An 18048-nucleotide genomic window follows, 5' to 3' on the forward strand; every position below is an offset into this window, starting at 1 on the left:
CTTCTTTAATTGTGAATGATTTATGCTGCATTGACATAATAAAGGTAGGAGAAGGTAAATTGTTATCTCTTCTTTCCCATAATAGATATTGAAAAAGTACTTGTTTGTCTACAGAAAGCAGAAGATTATATGAAAACACTGTCCAACTTCAGTGGAAAGGTAGAACATTACTTAAGCTGTGGTTTTTTCTTTTAGAAACTTTAAAGGTGAAATATAGCTTATAGAACCTAGTATGTGTAAATTTTGTGATCTTGTTATCTGGAATATTGACTTTTGTATAATGTGAGTATTTCTGGATTTTGCTGTTCTTTACCTTTTAAATCATAAAATGAAATGGAGTAGATTAAACTAACTGCAAAAGTTCAGCTAGGTGGAACATGCTGGAGCACTGAGCTTGGAATCAGACACTTGTTAACAGTATGACCCTAGGCAAGTCACTTAACCCTGTTTGCCTCAGCTTCCTCACTTGTAAAATGAGCTGGAGAAGGAAATAGCAAACCGCTCCACTATCCGTGCCAAGAAAACCCCAAATGGGGTCAGAAAGAGTCAAAAATGACTGAGTAGCAGGAAAAGGGGAATAATTAGAGTAATTTAAATGATCTTTTCTTAGAACTAGATTTGAGGAATAAGTTTCATTTTGTTAGAACTTTTAAAAGATTTTGGCCATGTAACTTCCACTAGTAGAGAGGTTGCCCAGTGTTTGAAAAGATTTCTGGGCTGGAAATCAGGAGACTAGGTCATATTATCAGATCTGCACTAGTGAGTTGTTTGACCTTGGCAAGTTGTTTTACATTTCTACCTCAGTTTTTTTAATTTGAAAAACAAAGGAATTGGATTGGTCCCTTCCAGCTCTAGTAGCCTTTGTTTCTGTAGACTAATTTTCTGTGAATCACCTTATGGCCTGTCAGTTTAGTCTTTACTGTTTCCTACCCCTTTGGTATTCTTTGGCACAGCCCTACCCCCTCTCCCCCAAAAAAGCTAACAATAAATATATACCAAATTATGTTTGTAAGTGAAAATGTAAAATAGAGATCTTCATTCTGGTAGAAATTTAATTTGTATGTTTGATTTTCTTAGGGATATATCATTCAGAAAAAAGAGAAAAAACCAAGCCTGGAGCCAGATAAGGAATCTGAAGATATACTCACGTGGGTATTTAAAGATTAGGTCACATGGGTGAATTAATATAAAATATTATTTTAAATTATAGTGTTGATTTATTTTACAGATATGAAGAGTTTCATCCTTTCTTATTTTCTCAGCATTCCACATCTCCATATATAAAATTTGAATCATTTGACAAGGTAGGTTTTCTGGTCATCTGTTTCTCTTGTTAGCCAATCTGGGTAAATGCATGAATTTTCTCCAATTATGAAATGTAACAGTGCATTGTATAATAATTGGTAAGTCTAGGAAGTGTAGGCAGCACTGCAGTGTAATCATGGACTATGTATCCATTTATATTTATTTGCTATTTTATTTAAAGATGGTGGGCTGAACCAAAAACTGAAGGCTTCATTAATAGTAGAATTGGTCCAAATCAGTTAATTTCTTAGAGAATTATCATGGAACAGGCAGACAAAGATGAAATACTTAGTGGTAAAATTTACTGCTTTATTCAAGAATCTTGCCTTAAGTGGTTATTAATTCAGAGAACTTTTATGGAGTTTACTGAGTGTTTTACCAAATTCACTGCTTTTTTTTAACTTTTGTTAATTTGCTGCCTGGCTTATTGATGTGATTGCAGTTTGGGATTATTAAATTACAAAATAATTAATTAATGTTAGTATTTATGCTTTAGGTAGCAATAAATTTAATGTGTTTCCATTATGAGTTTGAATGTGAAACAATTGTATTTGCACAGTTCAGGGCTGTGTGTACTGGTGGTTTTTCTGCTCCCAGAAGCAGGCATGAATTACAAGTAACCTAATTTTGCTTTTTGCCTCTCTCATTCTTCTGTCATCCAAGGATTTTATAAGAAAAATAAATGGTTTTTCTCTGTTTTTTCACATCTTCTGAGAATAGGACCCATTTCATTCTTTTTTATCCAGTGATAACATTTTAAAGGCTTCTATGTAACGTGTTTTTTTTTTTTTAATTAAGGCGGTGGATGAATTTTATTCTAAGCTAGAAGGCCAGAAGATCGACTTGAAAGCTTTACAACAGGTATATTTATATTTAAATACATACTGTATTTGTGTTTAACAAAGGACAATATTTTGATTTGATTATTAAATGATTCTCTTTCTGGATGCCCTTTCAGAAATTAGTTGCCAACTTACTGACCTCTGCTATGGAAACCAGAAGGTATTCAAGTGTTTCAGGAAAGGCTCAGATCCTCCTGTTGAAAAATATTTTTCAGCATTCTTCCAGTTAGTCAACATCTTCTTTTAAAAACAAAATACTCAAGGAGAATTAATCTTGTTATAAGTTTCATATCATATATGATTTAATGTAAAAATATATAAAATTATATTTCTGTGACCCTAAAACTTCCTTGAGTCTTTTCCAGTTTCCTTGAAGGAAATGAGAGTTTTGACAAGGTGATGACAGGAGGGAGATTTTTGGATTAGTTGAATAATTTTGTAATTCAGAAAAGTGTAGGCTCAACTCCAGTGCTGCAGTGTAGGCATTGGATAGCACCAAGGCAACCAGAGTTAGGAAAGGCTTGGAGCAATAACTCATGGTAAGTGAGAGCTGAAGGAAAGGGATTTCTTTTTTATCCTTTATTTTGCAGTTCTACCAATTTTTGCCAAAAAACAATCCCCTAGATGCTTCTGGCATGGACAGATTTTTGGATTGTTAATGTGAACTATATTTACTAGAAGTAAATAGTGAGAAATACATAAGAAAATACATTTTACTCTCTTTTCAGTTTTGAAAATAAATTTGGTTTCTAAATATTGTGACCTAAGTGATTTCCTTGTTTTATATCTTAATATTCTAATTGCTAAGAAAATGGATTTATGCAAATGTTTAATCATAAAGAAATTAATTCTTTAATCTTGGGTAGAAGAAGAAATTATATATATTATATATCCTATATATAAATAAGCAAATCTGTGTTCTTATATACTTTGATGAAAAGCATCAATTTGACATTCCTTCAGCATCCCTTTTTATTTTTCATGTATATCTAGCATGAAGAGATGAAAAATAATAGTTTAATAAGGTCCCATTAAATTTTCTCTAAATTTTCAATAATTAAATGCCTATTTTTATTTTAAAATTATTTATTTATTTATTTTTAGTTTTCAGCATTCACTTCCACAAGATTTTGAGTTTCAAATTTTCTGCCCATCTTTCCCCTCAACCCACCCCAAAATAGCATGCATTCTGATTACCACTTCCTCCAGTCTGCCCTCCCTTCTATCACACCCCTTCCTTCTCTTATTTCCATCCCTTCTGTTGTCTTGTAGGGCAAGATAGATTTCTATACCCCATTCCCTGTATATTTTATTTCCCAATTGCCTGTAAAAACAATTTTTTTAACATTCATTTTTAAAGCTTTGAGTTCCAACTTCTCTCCCTCCCTCCCCTCTCATCCCCACTGATAAGGGAAGCAATTCAGTATAGGTTATACATATGTAGTTATGCAAAACACTTCCATTGCAGTGATATTGTGAAAGACTGTATTTCCCTCCATCCTATCCTACCCCCCCCATTTATTCTAGTCTTTCTTTTGACCTTTTCCCTCCTCAAAAATGTTTACTTCTAATTATCCCCTCCTTCCATTTGCTCTCCCTTCTAGATTTTCATACCAAACTGAGTGTGCATGTTATTCCCTCCTTAAGCCAAATGTGATGAGTGTAACATTCACTCTTTCCCTCTCACCTCCCCCCTCCTCTCCTCCATTGAAAAAGCTTTTTCTTACCTCTTTTATGTGAGATAATTTGCCCCACTCTATTTTTCCCTTTGATCTCCCAATGTTTTCCTCTCTCACCCCTTAATCTTATTTTTTTAGCTATCACCCCTACCTATTCAACTCATTCCTGTGTCCTCTGTCTATATATATGTAATCCTTCCAACTACTCTGATGCTGAGAAAAGTCTCAAGAGTTACAAATATGATCTTTTCATGTAGGAATGGAAACAGGTCAACTTTAGTAAGTCTTTTATGATTTCTCTTTCCTGTTTACCTTCTCATGCTTCTCTTGATTCTTGTGTTTGAAAGCTAAATTTTCTATTCAGCTCTGGTCATTTCAACAAGAACGTTTGAAAGTCCTCTATTTCATTGAATAACCTTTTTTTTCCCCTGAAGTATTATACTCAGTTTTGCTGGGTAGGTGATTCGTGGTTTTAATCCTAGCTCCTTTGAGCTCTGGAATATCATATTTCAATCCCTCTGATCCCTTAATGTAGAAGCTGCTAGATCTTGCCCTGATTACATTTCCACAATACTCAAATGATTTCTTTCTGGCTGCTGGCAGTAATTTCTCCTTGACCTGGGAGCTCTGAAATTTGGCTACAATATTCCTAGGAGTTTTCCTTTTGGGATCTCTTTCAGGAGGTGATCAGTGGATTCTTTCAATATCTATTTTACTGGTTCTACAACATCAGGACAGTTTTCCTTGATAATTTCATGAAAGATGATGTCTAGGCTCTTTTTTTGATTATGGCTTTCAGGTAGCCCCTAATTTTTAAATTGTCTCTCCTGGACCTATTTTCCAGGTCAGTTGTTTTTCCAATGAGATATTTCACATTGTCTGCTACTTTTTCACTCCTTTGGCTTTGTTTTATAATTTCTTGTTTTGGTTTTTTTTTTCATAAAGTAGTTAGCTTCCATCTGCTCCATTCTAATCTTTAAGGAATTATTTTCTTCAGTGAATTTTGGATCTCCTTTTCTATGTGGCCAATTCTGCTTTTTAGGGCATTCTTCTCCTCATTGACTTTTTGGATCTCTTTTGTCATTTGGGTTAGTGTATTTTTTAAAGTGTTATTCACTGCAGCATTTTTTGGGGTCTCCTTTAGCAAGCAGTTGACTGTTTTTCATGATTTTCTTGTATCACTGTCATTTCTCTTCCCAAATTTTTCCTCTACTTCTCTCACTTGATTTTCAAAGTCCTTTTTGAGCTCTTCCATGGCCTGAGACCAATTCATATTTTTCTTGGAGTCTTTGGGTGTGGAAACTTAGACTTTGTTGTTGTCTGTTTGTATACTTTGATCTTCCTTGTCACCAAAGTAAGATTCTATAGTTAGATTATTTTTCCAGTTTTTGCTCATTTTCCCAGCTGTTTCCTTGACTTTTGAGCTCTTTGTTAAGGTAGTTCTCTGCTTCTAGTGGGGTTGGGAGGTGTACTGTCAGCCACTTGATGTGCTCACAATCAGTGGGCCTAGAGCTCCAGAAACAGTCACTGCCACTGCCCTGCTGCTGCTGCTGCTGTGGTGGCTGCCATGGGCTCCTCCTCCATGGGTTCCTCCACGCCCTCCCCCGCCTTGAAGCTGGGGCCTGAGCCCCACCACTACTCTCTCACATAGGTCCCACAGGTTTTTTCCACTGATCTTCCAATTTGTCCTCAGCATTTTGGGGTCTTGAAGTCCAGAAACCACCACAGGTTTGAGAGATTCAGTCCCCCCCCCAACGCCTGCTCAGGTCCCATCTGTGCAGGTGCAGCCAACACTGTACCATGCTCTTCTACCTATTTATTTTTGACATGTATTTTCCTCTTAATTGAAATTCAATTTGATATCTACTCAGATTTGTATTTCTAATATTCTTTAATCTGTTTTGCTGATGAAAGGAGAAACAAGCATTGAAGAAATTGGATAATGTCCGTAAGGATCATGAGCACAGATTAGAAGCCCTTCACCAAGCCCAGGTATTAAGTTTTATATTTCACTCTTAAATACTCCTTTTCAAAAGGTATATTTAGTTGGCATTGCAGTAATTATTTTTTTTGTTTCTTAAGGAAATTGATAAAATCAAAGGAGAACTCATAGAAATGAATCTACCCATAGTTGATAGAGCCATCCAAGTGGTTCGGAGTGCTTTAGCCAACCAGATAGACTGGACAGAAATTGGGTTAATTGTAAAAGAAGCCCAAGCTCAGGGAGATATTGTTGCAAATGCAATCAGAGAATTGAAGCTGCAAACCAATCATGTCACAATGCTGCTAAAGTAAGTATTATCAAATATAGTAATGAGAAAAATTGCAACTTTACCTGTTTTTGTTCACCTTTGACCCAGAATAACTTTTTTCCTACTTTTTATCCTGGTGTATTCATTTCTTTATCTGCTTTTCTTTCTGATTTGAAAAACTAAATTAAGGCCACTTACTGCAACATTTAGAAGAACTGTCTGGACTTGAGGAATTTAAAAATGAGTAGGAATCTTGATCAGTTTCTCTGAATCATAGCGGTTCCTTCATTTGATAATTTGAGGGGAAAAGGAAACTAATGCACAGTACTCACTGTCAAAAGGAAATGCATTTTTCTTTTTTTTATTCTTTTTTTATTACATTATTTTATTTGTTTTTAGTATTCTACAATCACTTCCATATATTTTAGATTTTTTTCTGGAAATTCATTTTTTTTCAAGCATTTGTTATTTCTCTCTCCAAGTGTGCCCTCACCCCCATTGAATAATTAAAAAAACCCAACCTCATATCAAGTAAGTCCAGCAAAACTAATTCCTGTATTGACCATGTCCAGAAAAAGTATGATTAATTTTTTACTTTAAGTTAATTGCTTTTATGGTAGGATGTAGGTAAGTATATTTCTTCTTCATTACTTTGTATTTATGGTTTATCATTGTGTTGATCAGAGCTCTACAGTCTTTGAAAGTTTTTCTCTGTAATATTTTTTTAAAATTAAATTATTTTTAGTTTTCAACATTCACTTCCATAAGATTTTGAGTTTCAGATTTTCTCCCCTTCACTTTACTTCTCCCGAAGACAGCATACAGTCTGGTATAAGCTCTACTTATGCATTCATGTTAAATTTATTTTCACATTAGTCATGATGTAAAGAAGAATTAGAACTAATGAGAGAGAAACCATGAGAAAGAAGAAAGAAAACAAAACAACAGAGGAAAAGGAGAGCAAGAAATATGCTTTCATCTGCATTCAGACTCCAATATTCTTTCTCTAGATTTGGATAGCATTTTTCCATCCGGAGTCTTTTGGAGTTTCATTGCTGAGAGAAGCTAAATCTGTCAGTCAGTCATTACACAATATGGTTGTTACTGTGTACCATGGTCTCCTGGTTCTGCTCATTTCATTCAGTATCATTTCATATAAGTCTTCCCAGGTTTTTCTGAAGTTTATCTGCTTATCATTTCTTATAGCACAATAGTATTCCATTACATTCATATAGCACAACTTGTTTAGTCATTCCCCAATTGATGGACATCCCCTCAATTTCCAGTTCTTTGCCACCACAAAAAGAGCTGTTATATAAATATTTTTGTATGTAATATTGTCTTCATATAATTTGTTCATCTGGTTCTGCTTATTTCACTCTGCATTAGTTCACAAAGGTCTTCTGAAACTATTTTGATATTTCTTATGGTATAAAAAGGGGTACCCCAAAAATCTTAGCTCTGCTAAGACTTTTGGTTAATAGCTTAAAACTTTTGGGATACCACATGTCCCATTACATTCATAAACTTTTGTTATTAGTCATTCCCTGAAAGGAGGACAACTTGTAGTTTACAGTTTGGGGCTACTATGAAAAAAGCTGCTATAAATGTTTTTGTACATATAGGTCCCCTTTCTCTGCTAGGGACTAGTAGTGATATGGCTGAGTCAAAAGGTATGCACAGTTTAGCAAGTTTTCGGACATAGATACAAATTGCTTTCTGCAATGGCTAAACTAGTTCACAGGTCCACCAACAATGCAGAAGTGTGCCTATTTTCCCATAGCCACTATAACACCAAAGGAAATTTATAAAGGAAATTTTGACAGTTTACTTGAAATAGGAGTCATGTACTCTAAGCCTATGATTTTGTGATTGGGGCAGTGGTGTGGCAATGTAAAGATGACTTCCTAGTTTTCTGTATTTATATAAGAAAAATCCCATTTTCTTCTAGATTTATGCTTTGTAACCATTGAGGGAGATGTTTATATCAGAGCAAAATGTTTCTTGATTTACTCAAGGTCAACCAAAGGGCTCACTGGGCTGAGGTGGACACTTGCCTATGAAGTTATTCTTGAAAAAAGAAGAGGAAGCCTTCTCAACTAGTTCTAGGGGTGGAAGCAAAAAGCAAGAGGCATTTAACACTTATAGGGAACATGGCACTTACCTGGCAAGTGTCAGGAGCATGGCTTCCAAAAGAGGAATCAGAGGTCTTCTACAAGTACTTTGGCATTTTATCTTAGGATTATACATGCAAAATGTAAACGCAAACTTCATGGAGAACGATGAATAAGCTTTCAATATATAGATCCTAATAAGATCTTTACTCATATTTATTAACATACCTCTGTTTGAATGTTGTGTATATGTGTCTTTTATAGCAAGCAATATTGATTCATTCATCTTTCTCAGAGTGAGGAAGAAACACCACTTGCAGTTACAAGTTGCAGGTCTATTGATGTTGCATTGGCTAGACCACTGAACCTGGAGTCAGGAAAACCCAAATCCATTCTCAACCATTTATTAGTTGTGTGACCCTGGGCAAGTCACTTAACCTCTATTTGTCTGTTTCCTCATTTGCAAAATAGAGATAGTGACAGAATTTAACTCCCTCGGTTCTTGTGATGGCAAAATAAGATAATATTTGACCCTGCCACAAAACTTATTCACAATATTGTAAAAAATTCATTGTACCTTTCATTTACATAGAGCTCTGAAGTTATTTTAAGGTTTTAAAAACTAAATATAATATGGTATTTATAATTGAATAAGAATAATAGGATATTATCTCAAATTTGAAAAACTAATGCAATTTTGAAATGATCTGTATTTTCAATAGAAACCCATACCTAATATCAGATGAGGAGGAGGAAGAAGATGAAACTAACATTGAGAAAGAAGAAACAGAAGAACCAAAAGGGAAAAAAAAAAGGCAAAAGAACAAACAGCTTCAGAAACTTCAGAAAAATAAGCCATTACTTGTTGACGTTGATCTCAGTTTGTCAGCATATGCCAATGCCAAAAAGTAAGACTAGTTACTGCAAAAAGAAGTTTAAAAGACATTGTTAGCATGTAAAACTTTTCTTGTGAATTCTTAAATAATGAAATATTAGAGATATTTGGGAAATATATTTCCTATTTGAACATTCATTTTAGCCAAGGTAGTGGCATAATTATTTGCTTAATTTTTAGCTCATGTTATACACACACACACACACACACACACACACACACACACACACACACACACACACGTCATGGGATTTGGATTGTAAGATAAATTTATGTTTTTACAGGTATTATGACCATAAGAGATATGCTGCCAGGAAAACACAAAAAACAGTTGAAGCTGCTGAGAAGGTATTGACTGTTAATTTTTCTCCTCCCTGATACTACAATGGCCGTATTGAATTCCTTCTTCCCTTCTCTTCCCTGTGCCTTTTCTATTCACTTTTATATGTGTAGACACAGTATAGTTGAAAGAGCACTGAGAATCAGGAGACCTGGATTCTGGTCCTAGATTTGAGACGTATTAATTGGATTACTTTGGGTAAATTAATTTATTTCTCAAGATCCCAGTTTCCTTTTCTACAAAATAAAGTAGTGATAGTAGGTCTCCATAGTTCATCTCTTGCAGCTTTACAGTTCTATGATTCTTTGATTATGAGTTTATTTAGTTAATTATTGCTTCAGTTTTACAATTAGCTCTTTTTTGTAACTGAGTCTTTATAAAATGATTTTCTTCATTCATAGGCATTCAAATCAGCAGAAAAGAAAACAAAGCAAACCCTCAAAGAAGTTCAGATGGTTACCACAATTCAGAAAGCAAGGAAAGTGTATTGGTGAGTGAATTTATTTTGCATTTCTGAGCTTTTCCACTCATTTGGAGAATTATTTGTCACCAAATGAAGGAATTAAAATGATATAAAAAACAGTAAAGTTTTTCCCTTCTTTTAAAATTTTTTGGACTCAGAATCCTCATTCCCACTGTGAATGATTCTAATTTACCATTTCACTTTTGAATTACTCTAAATTTTAGAAAGTTTTGCCTTGTATTAAGTAGAAATCTGATTCTTCTACTCATTGTTCCTAGTTTCTGCCCTCTTGGGGCCCAGAAAAAAAGTCTGATACCACTTATTGGGTTACAGTGAGAATTCTCTTCTGGACAGGTGGCCATTGAGGTTCCTACCAGCTCTCACATTTTTTGAAGTGATAATCCCTTTTCTTATTAAAGACAGTTGCTGTGTTCCATTGCCTCTAACACACTTAGATTCTGTAATTGATCCTTTTATGGCATGATTTTTAGGACTCTCATATTCCTTTCTCTTGGCAGACCCCAGTTTGTCTGTGTTTTTCAACATGTTACCTAGAACTGAAGTATCAAATAATTAAAAGAGGAGTGGATTTGAGTTCTTGATCTGCATTAAACTTCACCTCTGACACAACCTGTGTGGCACTGGGCACATCACTTAACCCCTTTGGTCCTCACTTTCTTCATCTGTCAAGTGGAGTTGGACTGCAAATTGTAGGGAAGCAGGGCTAGAAACCAGTTCTTGTGGAAAATAATTGAAAATTTTCTCTTTTTTTCCCCCAAATTTATTTATTTTCAATTTTCAACAATCACTTCCATAAGTTTTAAATTTTCTCCTTCTGCTTCCTCCCTCCCTTCCCAAGACGGCATGCAATCTTATATGGACTCTACACATACATTCTTATTAAACACACTTTCATATTAGTCATGTTGCATAGAAGAATTAAAACAAATGGGAGAAAGAATGAGAAAAATTAAACAAAACCAAACATAACAAAAGAGAAAATAGTCTGTTTTATTCTGCATTCTGACTCTGTAGTTCTTTCTCTGAATGTGGATGACATTTTGCATCCTGAGTCCTTTGGAAATGTTTTAAGTCCTTGCATTGTTGCGAAGGGCTAAGTCTATCATAAACAGTCCTCGCACCCTTTGGCTGTTACTGTGTATAATGTTCTCCTGGTTCTGCTCGTTTCACTCAGCATCAGTTCATGTAAGTCTGTCCAGGTTTCTCTGTAGTTTGCCTGTTCATCATTTCTTATATCACAATAGTATTCCATGTACCACAACTTGTTCAGCCATTCCCCAGTTGATGGGTATTCCCTCGATTTCCAGTTCTTAGCCACCACAAAAATAGCTGCTATAAATATTTTTGTACATATGAGTCTTTTTCCCATTTTTATGATCTCTTTGAGATACAGCCCTGGAAATGGTCAAAGCCCTTTGGGCATAGTTTCAAATTGCTCTCCAGAATAGTTTGGTCAACTCATGGCTCCACCAGCAATGAATCTGTGTTCTAATTCTCCTTCATATTCTCCAATATTTGTCATTTTCTTGTTTTGTCTTGTTAGCCAGCCTCAGAGTTGTTTTGATTTGCATCTCTAATCAATAGTGATTTAGAACATTTTTTCTTAGGCTAAGAATTTTCAATGGACTAAAAGGTGAATATGTCATGGCAGCCAAAACCATTGTTGCCATACGTTTTATTGAGAGGCACACCCAGCATCCAGAATGCAGAAAGTAAGAGGTGTACTCAAGTCCTGCCTCATCAGATCTCACCTGGAGGAGGAGGTAAATTGAGAGCTGGAAGAACAATATAGTCACTCAATCAGAGGTGCTTAACCTGGAGTTCGTGAACTTGGATTTTTTACTTTTACATACATTCACAATTATATTTTAGTGTAATTTTTAAAAATAATCCTGTGTATTGTTTTACGCCCTTAAGCATTATTCTGAGAAGGGCTCCATAGACTTTACCAGATTGTGAAGAGGAGACAAAGACACAGAAAAGAGCCCCTACCCTGAAGCTCTAAATCTGTGATTCTTTTATGCTACTTCAAATGTATCCTGACAAGGAAGGAACTCTCTGCTTCCCTCATTTTGGGTGTCCTGTGTGCTACCTCTCCAGAGCCTTGGGAAGCATTACTGTTTGTTTGTTTGTTTACTGCTTTGAGTCATATTGAATTTTGATTCCACTGAAACTTTTAAACTTTTCCACAGAAGCTATTTCCTAGCCCTGCCCTCCCTACTCTATGAAGTCATTTTATCCAAATATAGAACTTAATATTTATGCCTATTTTATGAAATCTGATTTGACCCTTCTAGATTGCTGAGATCTTTCTTAAGTTGGGACTTTGCCATCCATTGTATAAGCTGTTTCTTCCCAGCATGTACATATTAGACAAGCATGTCATCTGTACCTTCATCTAAACGACTCCCAGGTTACTCCAATAAACAACTCAATTTCAAGTTCACATCATACTACTAATTTTTATTCTTTGTGTCCATTAATTATTGTTGTTCAGAGTTACAGAGAGTGTTCAGGAAATAATAACTTTGTGAAAAACAATAAAAAGACAACATATCAGAATTTCTGGAATATAGCTAGTCTTCAGAAGAAAAATTGTATCCCAAAAGTATCCATTATAACAAAGTAGAAAAAGAATTAATAATGGAATATACAACTTGAAAAGTTAGAAATTAACAGATAAAACGTAAGCACAAAAGAGGAAAACTATGAAAATTAGAGTAGAAGGTAAAGATAGCTAATATTTGCATGGTGTTTTATTGAAGGTTTGCAAAACATTTTATATATATAGTCTCATTTTGATCCTCATAATAACCATGTGAGATAGCTACTATTTTTTATCCTCACCTTACAAATGAGGAACCTGAGGCTCAGGAAAATTAAGTGAATGGACTGTGGTTACACAGTTAATAATTGAAAATCAAAAGGCCTATAAAACTGATTTTACAAAAACAGCAAAAAACCCTAAAAGCTAATTCTTTGAAATGAGTAACATTATTGGTAAATCTTTAGCGAATCTGATTAAAAAACTGAAAAGAGGAAAATAAACCCGATAAAAAATGAACAAGGTGAAATGCTTCTTTGTAATCACCCTAAAATAAACATAGTACGATTTTGCACTCTTTGCACCTTTCAGTCGGTTGTTTGCAAAGATGTGGTCTACTAGAGTATTTTTTGATAAAGTCTATCTGTGCTATTCTGACACCTTTATCAAGAATATCCTCAATAAATGTATGTATTAGTTTCATAAAGATTTTTAAGGATGGATAAATATGTGTGTTGGTCAGTAGTTATCTATATACTTTTTAAAATTTTTATTTCCATGAAAACCTTTTATTTTCTCTCCCATCTCCGTCCCACTCATAGAAAAAAAAAACCAAAACCAAACTGTTGTAGCAAAATATGCATTAGTCAAGCAAAACCAATTCCCACAGTGGCTATGTCTAAAAATGTACGTTTCATTCTGTATCTTGAAAGTTCTTTACCTTTATAGTAGGTAGCGTGCTTCCTCATCAGTCTGATGGAATCTGGTTAATTGTTGCATTGATCAGAGCTGTTAAATCTTTCAAAGTTCTTTGCCTTTATTCTGTTATCACTATTGCATAATTATTCTCCTCGTTGTGCTTACTTCATTTTACCAGTTCATACCAGTTTTTCCAGCTTTCTCTTCTGAAATTGTCATTTTAATAATTTCTTAGAAGTTAATAGTATTCTGTTACTTTCTTATACCGTAATTTGTTCAGCCATTCCCCAATTGGTGGACGCCCTTTCCTTCTTAATTTCCAATCCTGTGTCCCTACAAAAAGAATTGCTGTAAACATTTTTGTACACATGTGTATTTTTCCTTATTCTTTAATTTATTAGTGATGTCGTTGGGTCAAAGGATATGCACTATTTAGTGACTTTAGGGGTGTAACTCTAAACATTTTTTCAAAATGATTGGACCAATTCATATTTCCATCAGGATTGATATTTTTCTAAATTACCTTTTTGGGGGTTGGAGGCTCATTTAGTAATGTCCATAATTTTTCCAAGCTTTTATTAGCCCCAGAATAAGAAAATCAATTATTCTTCTTCTGATTTGGGACATAACCTATCCAGCTCCTCAATGAAACATCAATATTTCTATTTTATAGGTCTTCTAGTGGTCCTCATGAAATCTTTTTTGAACTGACCAGTCACTTAACAAATTACAGTAAATAACTGTAGAAGCAGCTTTTTGCTTTCTATATGATCATTTTTCCTCTTCTTTGATTTTGATTGGACCTACCTTTAAGGGATGAGACAATAATTCTTTTTATATTTTCTTTTGAAATTGCCAATTTATGAGAGGTTGAAAAGATGTGTTATGTAGATTTTAGGCACTGTATAAAATTGATCACCTGAGATTGTCAACTAGTTTTTTTTGTTTCCAGGCTAAACTTTTGGGTCTTCATGATGAAAATTATTTTGTAAAGGAGATTCAAGTAACTTGGGAATTTTAAAGATCGGTTGTTGTTGATTTGTTTTTCAGTTGTGTCTGACTCTTCTTGACCCTATATTGGCAAAGATACTTGAACGCTTTGCCATTTCCTTCTCCAGCTCCTTTTACAGATGAGAAAACTGAAGCATACAGGATTAAGTAACTTGCCCAGGGCCACACAATCAGTGTTTGAACCCAGGGAGATGAGTCTTCCTGATTGCAGGCCCAGCATGCTATCTGTGGTACTACCTCGCTGTACAAAGATCTTATAGGGAAAGAGAAAAAAACGTACTAGCTAATGTTTTTTTTCCTGATTTGACAGGTTTGAGAAGTTTTTATGGTTTATTAGCTCTGAGAACTATCTCATAATAGGTGGAAGAGATCAACAGCAAAATGAAATGATTGTGAAGAGATATTTGACATCAGGTTTGTAAAATTCATGTTGAAGTTTTTAAAATATTGAATTTCTTCATCTTATATTCTTTTGAATATCAGATTGGTAAAAAACAAAACAAAACACCTTAAAGGATTTAGAGGTGAAAGAAACCCTAGAGTGTAACTACTCCAACCCTGTTGTGAGAAAAACTAAGGCCAATAGAGGTTGAATGACTTGTTCAGGGTTTTTTTGATACCAGGTAACAAAAGCTGGGATCTCTGGACCATATAGAAAGAAATTGTTTTGCAAGGAATTGCGTTGACTTGTGGAAGATTTGAATCTTCTGTATTAGCAAAATCAGTTTCAGTCTACCAAAATCTTCAAATCTGGTTGCCAGTGACCTACTTTTTGAGATTTTTTTCTAATTAGTTTTCTGAAGGAAAAACCAAGATTTTGTTAAGTTTTTCAGTGCTGAAATTTGGAACAGTCTCTTTATACTTAGAACTTATGTGCATTGTGATAGATTTTTCTTTTTTGTTTTTTTTAAAGGAGATATTTACGTTCATGCTGATCTTCATGGTGCAACAAGCTGTGTAATTAAGAATCCAACAGGTAATACTTTAGATTTCTTTTAGGAAGATAAGTGCTAATTCTGAATTACAAAAGTTTCATATAATAAAGAATATATTATTCTACTCTGTTTTTCATTTCCTCTGTGCTTTGGAAAAGCTAAACTCTGCATTTTCTGGGACCAAGCATCATGTGTCCTCAACTTCACCCCTGTCATTTTCTGCCCTGCCATCCAAACAGGACTATCAGAGGCTATGCCTGGGTGGAGCCAACTAACTCTGCTTTGCTCTCCCTAGGACCATGTAGACTCATTTTGGCAATAGCCATTTTTGGCCCTACTATGTATACTTTCTCCTCTCTCCATACCCTCTTTCCAGCCTTCCATCTAATACTCTGAGAACTGAAATCAAATCACTACCATTGCCTCTGAAAAAGGTGTATTAGTGGGCTGCCCTGTTGTTCCACTCCCTATCTTTGTGACTTTTTAGACCATAACTCCCTTCCCTAACCACTTCTCCCCTATATGTGCTGTCTTTCCCACATAAGCTCCTTAAGGGTAGGAATTATATCATTTTTGTATTTGTATCTTCAGTGCTTACCATATATTATGCACTTAGTAAATGCTTTTCTTTCATTCATTAATGTTTTCTTTCATTTTATTTTCACGAATCTAGAATTTTTCCCATTAATATTTCTAAGGCTTAAGGCTTAGAAAAAGCAGAGAAGTTAATGATGATTTTATTTTTCCAGATTAATTTTCATAATTAAGTTGAAGTTACCATATGTGATATGAGAACATGTTACTATGTGACTGGTTATCTAGAGGTGTCAATTTTAAATAGACTTATTTTATTTTTATAATTTAAAAATTTTTTAACTTATGTTAAAAAAACAGCATTTTCTTATAGACAGTAGAAAAGAAGAGGAGAATTATATAGGAGACTGTGAATCTCCATTTTATAGCACTTGTTTTTATTAAAGTATGTACTTCCACACTTTACTTTCAAAACTGTACTATTCTCTGTGATTCCTTCTGAACTGTCTTCTGTTCTGTGCATTTTTTTTTTCAGTTCAGATTCTTTTTTTTTTTTTTAATTTAACTTTTAACATTTATTTTCACAAAATTTTGGGTTACAAATTTTCTCCCCTTTTATCCCCCCCCCCAAACCCAAGCATTCTAATTGCCCCTGTGACCAATCTGCTCTCTCCTCTATCCTCTCTCCCTGTCCATGTCTCCATCTTCTCTTTTGTCCTGTAGGGCCAGATAGCTTTCTTGACCCCTTAACCTGTATTTCTTGTTACCCAGTGGTAAGAACATTACATTTGGTCCTAACACTTTGAGTTCCAACTTCTTTAGCTCCCTCCCTCTCCACCCCTTCCCCTTGGAAGACAAGCAATTCAATATAGGCCAAATCTGTTTAGTTTTGCAAATGATTTCCATACTAGTTGTGTTGTATAGGACTAACTATATTTCCCTCCATCCTATCCTGTCCCCCATTACTTCTATTTTCTTATGGTCCTTTCCCTCCCCATGAGTGTCGACCTCGGATTGCATTCTCCTCCCCATGCCCTCCCCTCCATCCTCCCCCCCACCCTGCTTGTACCCCTGTCCCCCACTCTCCTATATGAGATAGGTTTTCCTATCAAAATGAGTGTGCATTATATTCTTTCCTTTAGTGGAATGTGATGAGAGTAGACCTCATGTTTTTCTCTTGCCTCCCCTCTTTATCCCACCACTAATAAGTCTTTTGCTTGCCTCTTTTATGAGAGATAATTTGCCTCATATAACTTCTCCCTTTCTCCTCCCAATATTTCTCTCACTGCTTGATTTCATTTTTTTTTTTTAAGATATGATCCCATCCTCTTCAATTCACTCTGTGCACTCTGTCTCTATGTATGTGTGTGTGTGTGCATGTGTGTGTGTGTGTGTACTCCCACCCAGTACCCAGATACTGAAATGTTTCAAGAGTTACAAATATTGTCTTTCCATGTAGGAATGTAAACAGTTCAACTTTAGTAAGTCCCTTATGACTTCTCTTTGCTGTTCACCTTTTCATGGTTCTCTTCATTCTTGTGTTAGAAAGTCAAATTTTCTTTCTAGCTCTGGTCTTTTCATCAGGAAAATTTGAAAATCCTCTATTTCATTGAAAGACCATTTTTTCTCCTGAAGTATTATACTCAGTTTTGCTGGGTAGGTGATTCTTGGTTTTAGTTCTAGTTCCTTTGACTTCTGGAATATCCTATTCCATTCCCTTCGATCCCTTAATGTAGAGGGAGCTAGATCTTGTGTTATCCTGATTGTATTTCCACAATACTTGAATTGTTTCTTTCTAGCTGCTTGCAATATTTTCTCTTTCACCTGGGAATTCTGTAATTTGGCCACAATGCTCCTAGGAGTTTCTCTTTTTGGATCTCTTTCATGCAGTGTTCTGCGGATTCCTTGAATATTTATTTTGCCCTCTGGTTCTAGAATCTCAGGGCAGTTTTCCTTGATAATTTCATGGAAGATGATGTCTAGGCTCTTCTTTTGATCATGGTTTTCAGGTAGTCCCAGAATTTTTACATTGTCTCTCCTGATTCTATTTTCCAGGTCAGTTGTTTTTCCAATAAGATATTTCACATTATCTTCCATTTTTCGAATCTGGGCGGTATGTTCTGAGATATCTGTCTTTCTCATAAAGTCCTTAGCGTCCATGCGTACCATTCCAGTTTTGAAAGATCTATTTTCT

General features: G+C 34.9%; 1 protein-coding gene across 1 annotated transcript in view; it reads left to right on the forward strand.

Moving 5' to 3' along the window:
* NEMF (nuclear export mediator factor) overlaps nucleotides 1-18048 on the forward strand; it is a 60603-nt gene that overhangs the window by 19554 nt on the left and 23001 nt on the right. Inside the window, exons 8-18 of the mRNA XM_072629464.1 lie at nucleotides 86-159; nucleotides 1078-1148; nucleotides 1229-1304; nucleotides 2104-2166; nucleotides 5741-5818; nucleotides 5909-6117; nucleotides 8915-9100; nucleotides 9372-9435; nucleotides 9829-9917; nucleotides 14696-14799; nucleotides 15299-15361. Coding sequence (XP_072485565.1) covers nucleotides 86-159; nucleotides 1078-1148; nucleotides 1229-1304; nucleotides 2104-2166; nucleotides 5741-5818; nucleotides 5909-6117; nucleotides 8915-9100; nucleotides 9372-9435; nucleotides 9829-9917; nucleotides 14696-14799; nucleotides 15299-15361 — 1077 coding nt within the window. The remainder of the gene's footprint in view (nucleotides 1-85; nucleotides 160-1077; nucleotides 1149-1228; nucleotides 1305-2103; nucleotides 2167-5740; nucleotides 5819-5908; nucleotides 6118-8914; nucleotides 9101-9371; nucleotides 9436-9828; nucleotides 9918-14695; nucleotides 14800-15298; nucleotides 15362-18048) is intronic.

This window comes from Notamacropus eugenii, chromosome 1 (assembly GCF_028372415.1).
Source record: "Notamacropus eugenii isolate mMacEug1 chromosome 1, mMacEug1.pri_v2, whole genome shotgun sequence".
NCBI lineage: Eukaryota > Metazoa > Chordata > Mammalia > Diprotodontia > Macropodidae > Notamacropus > Notamacropus eugenii.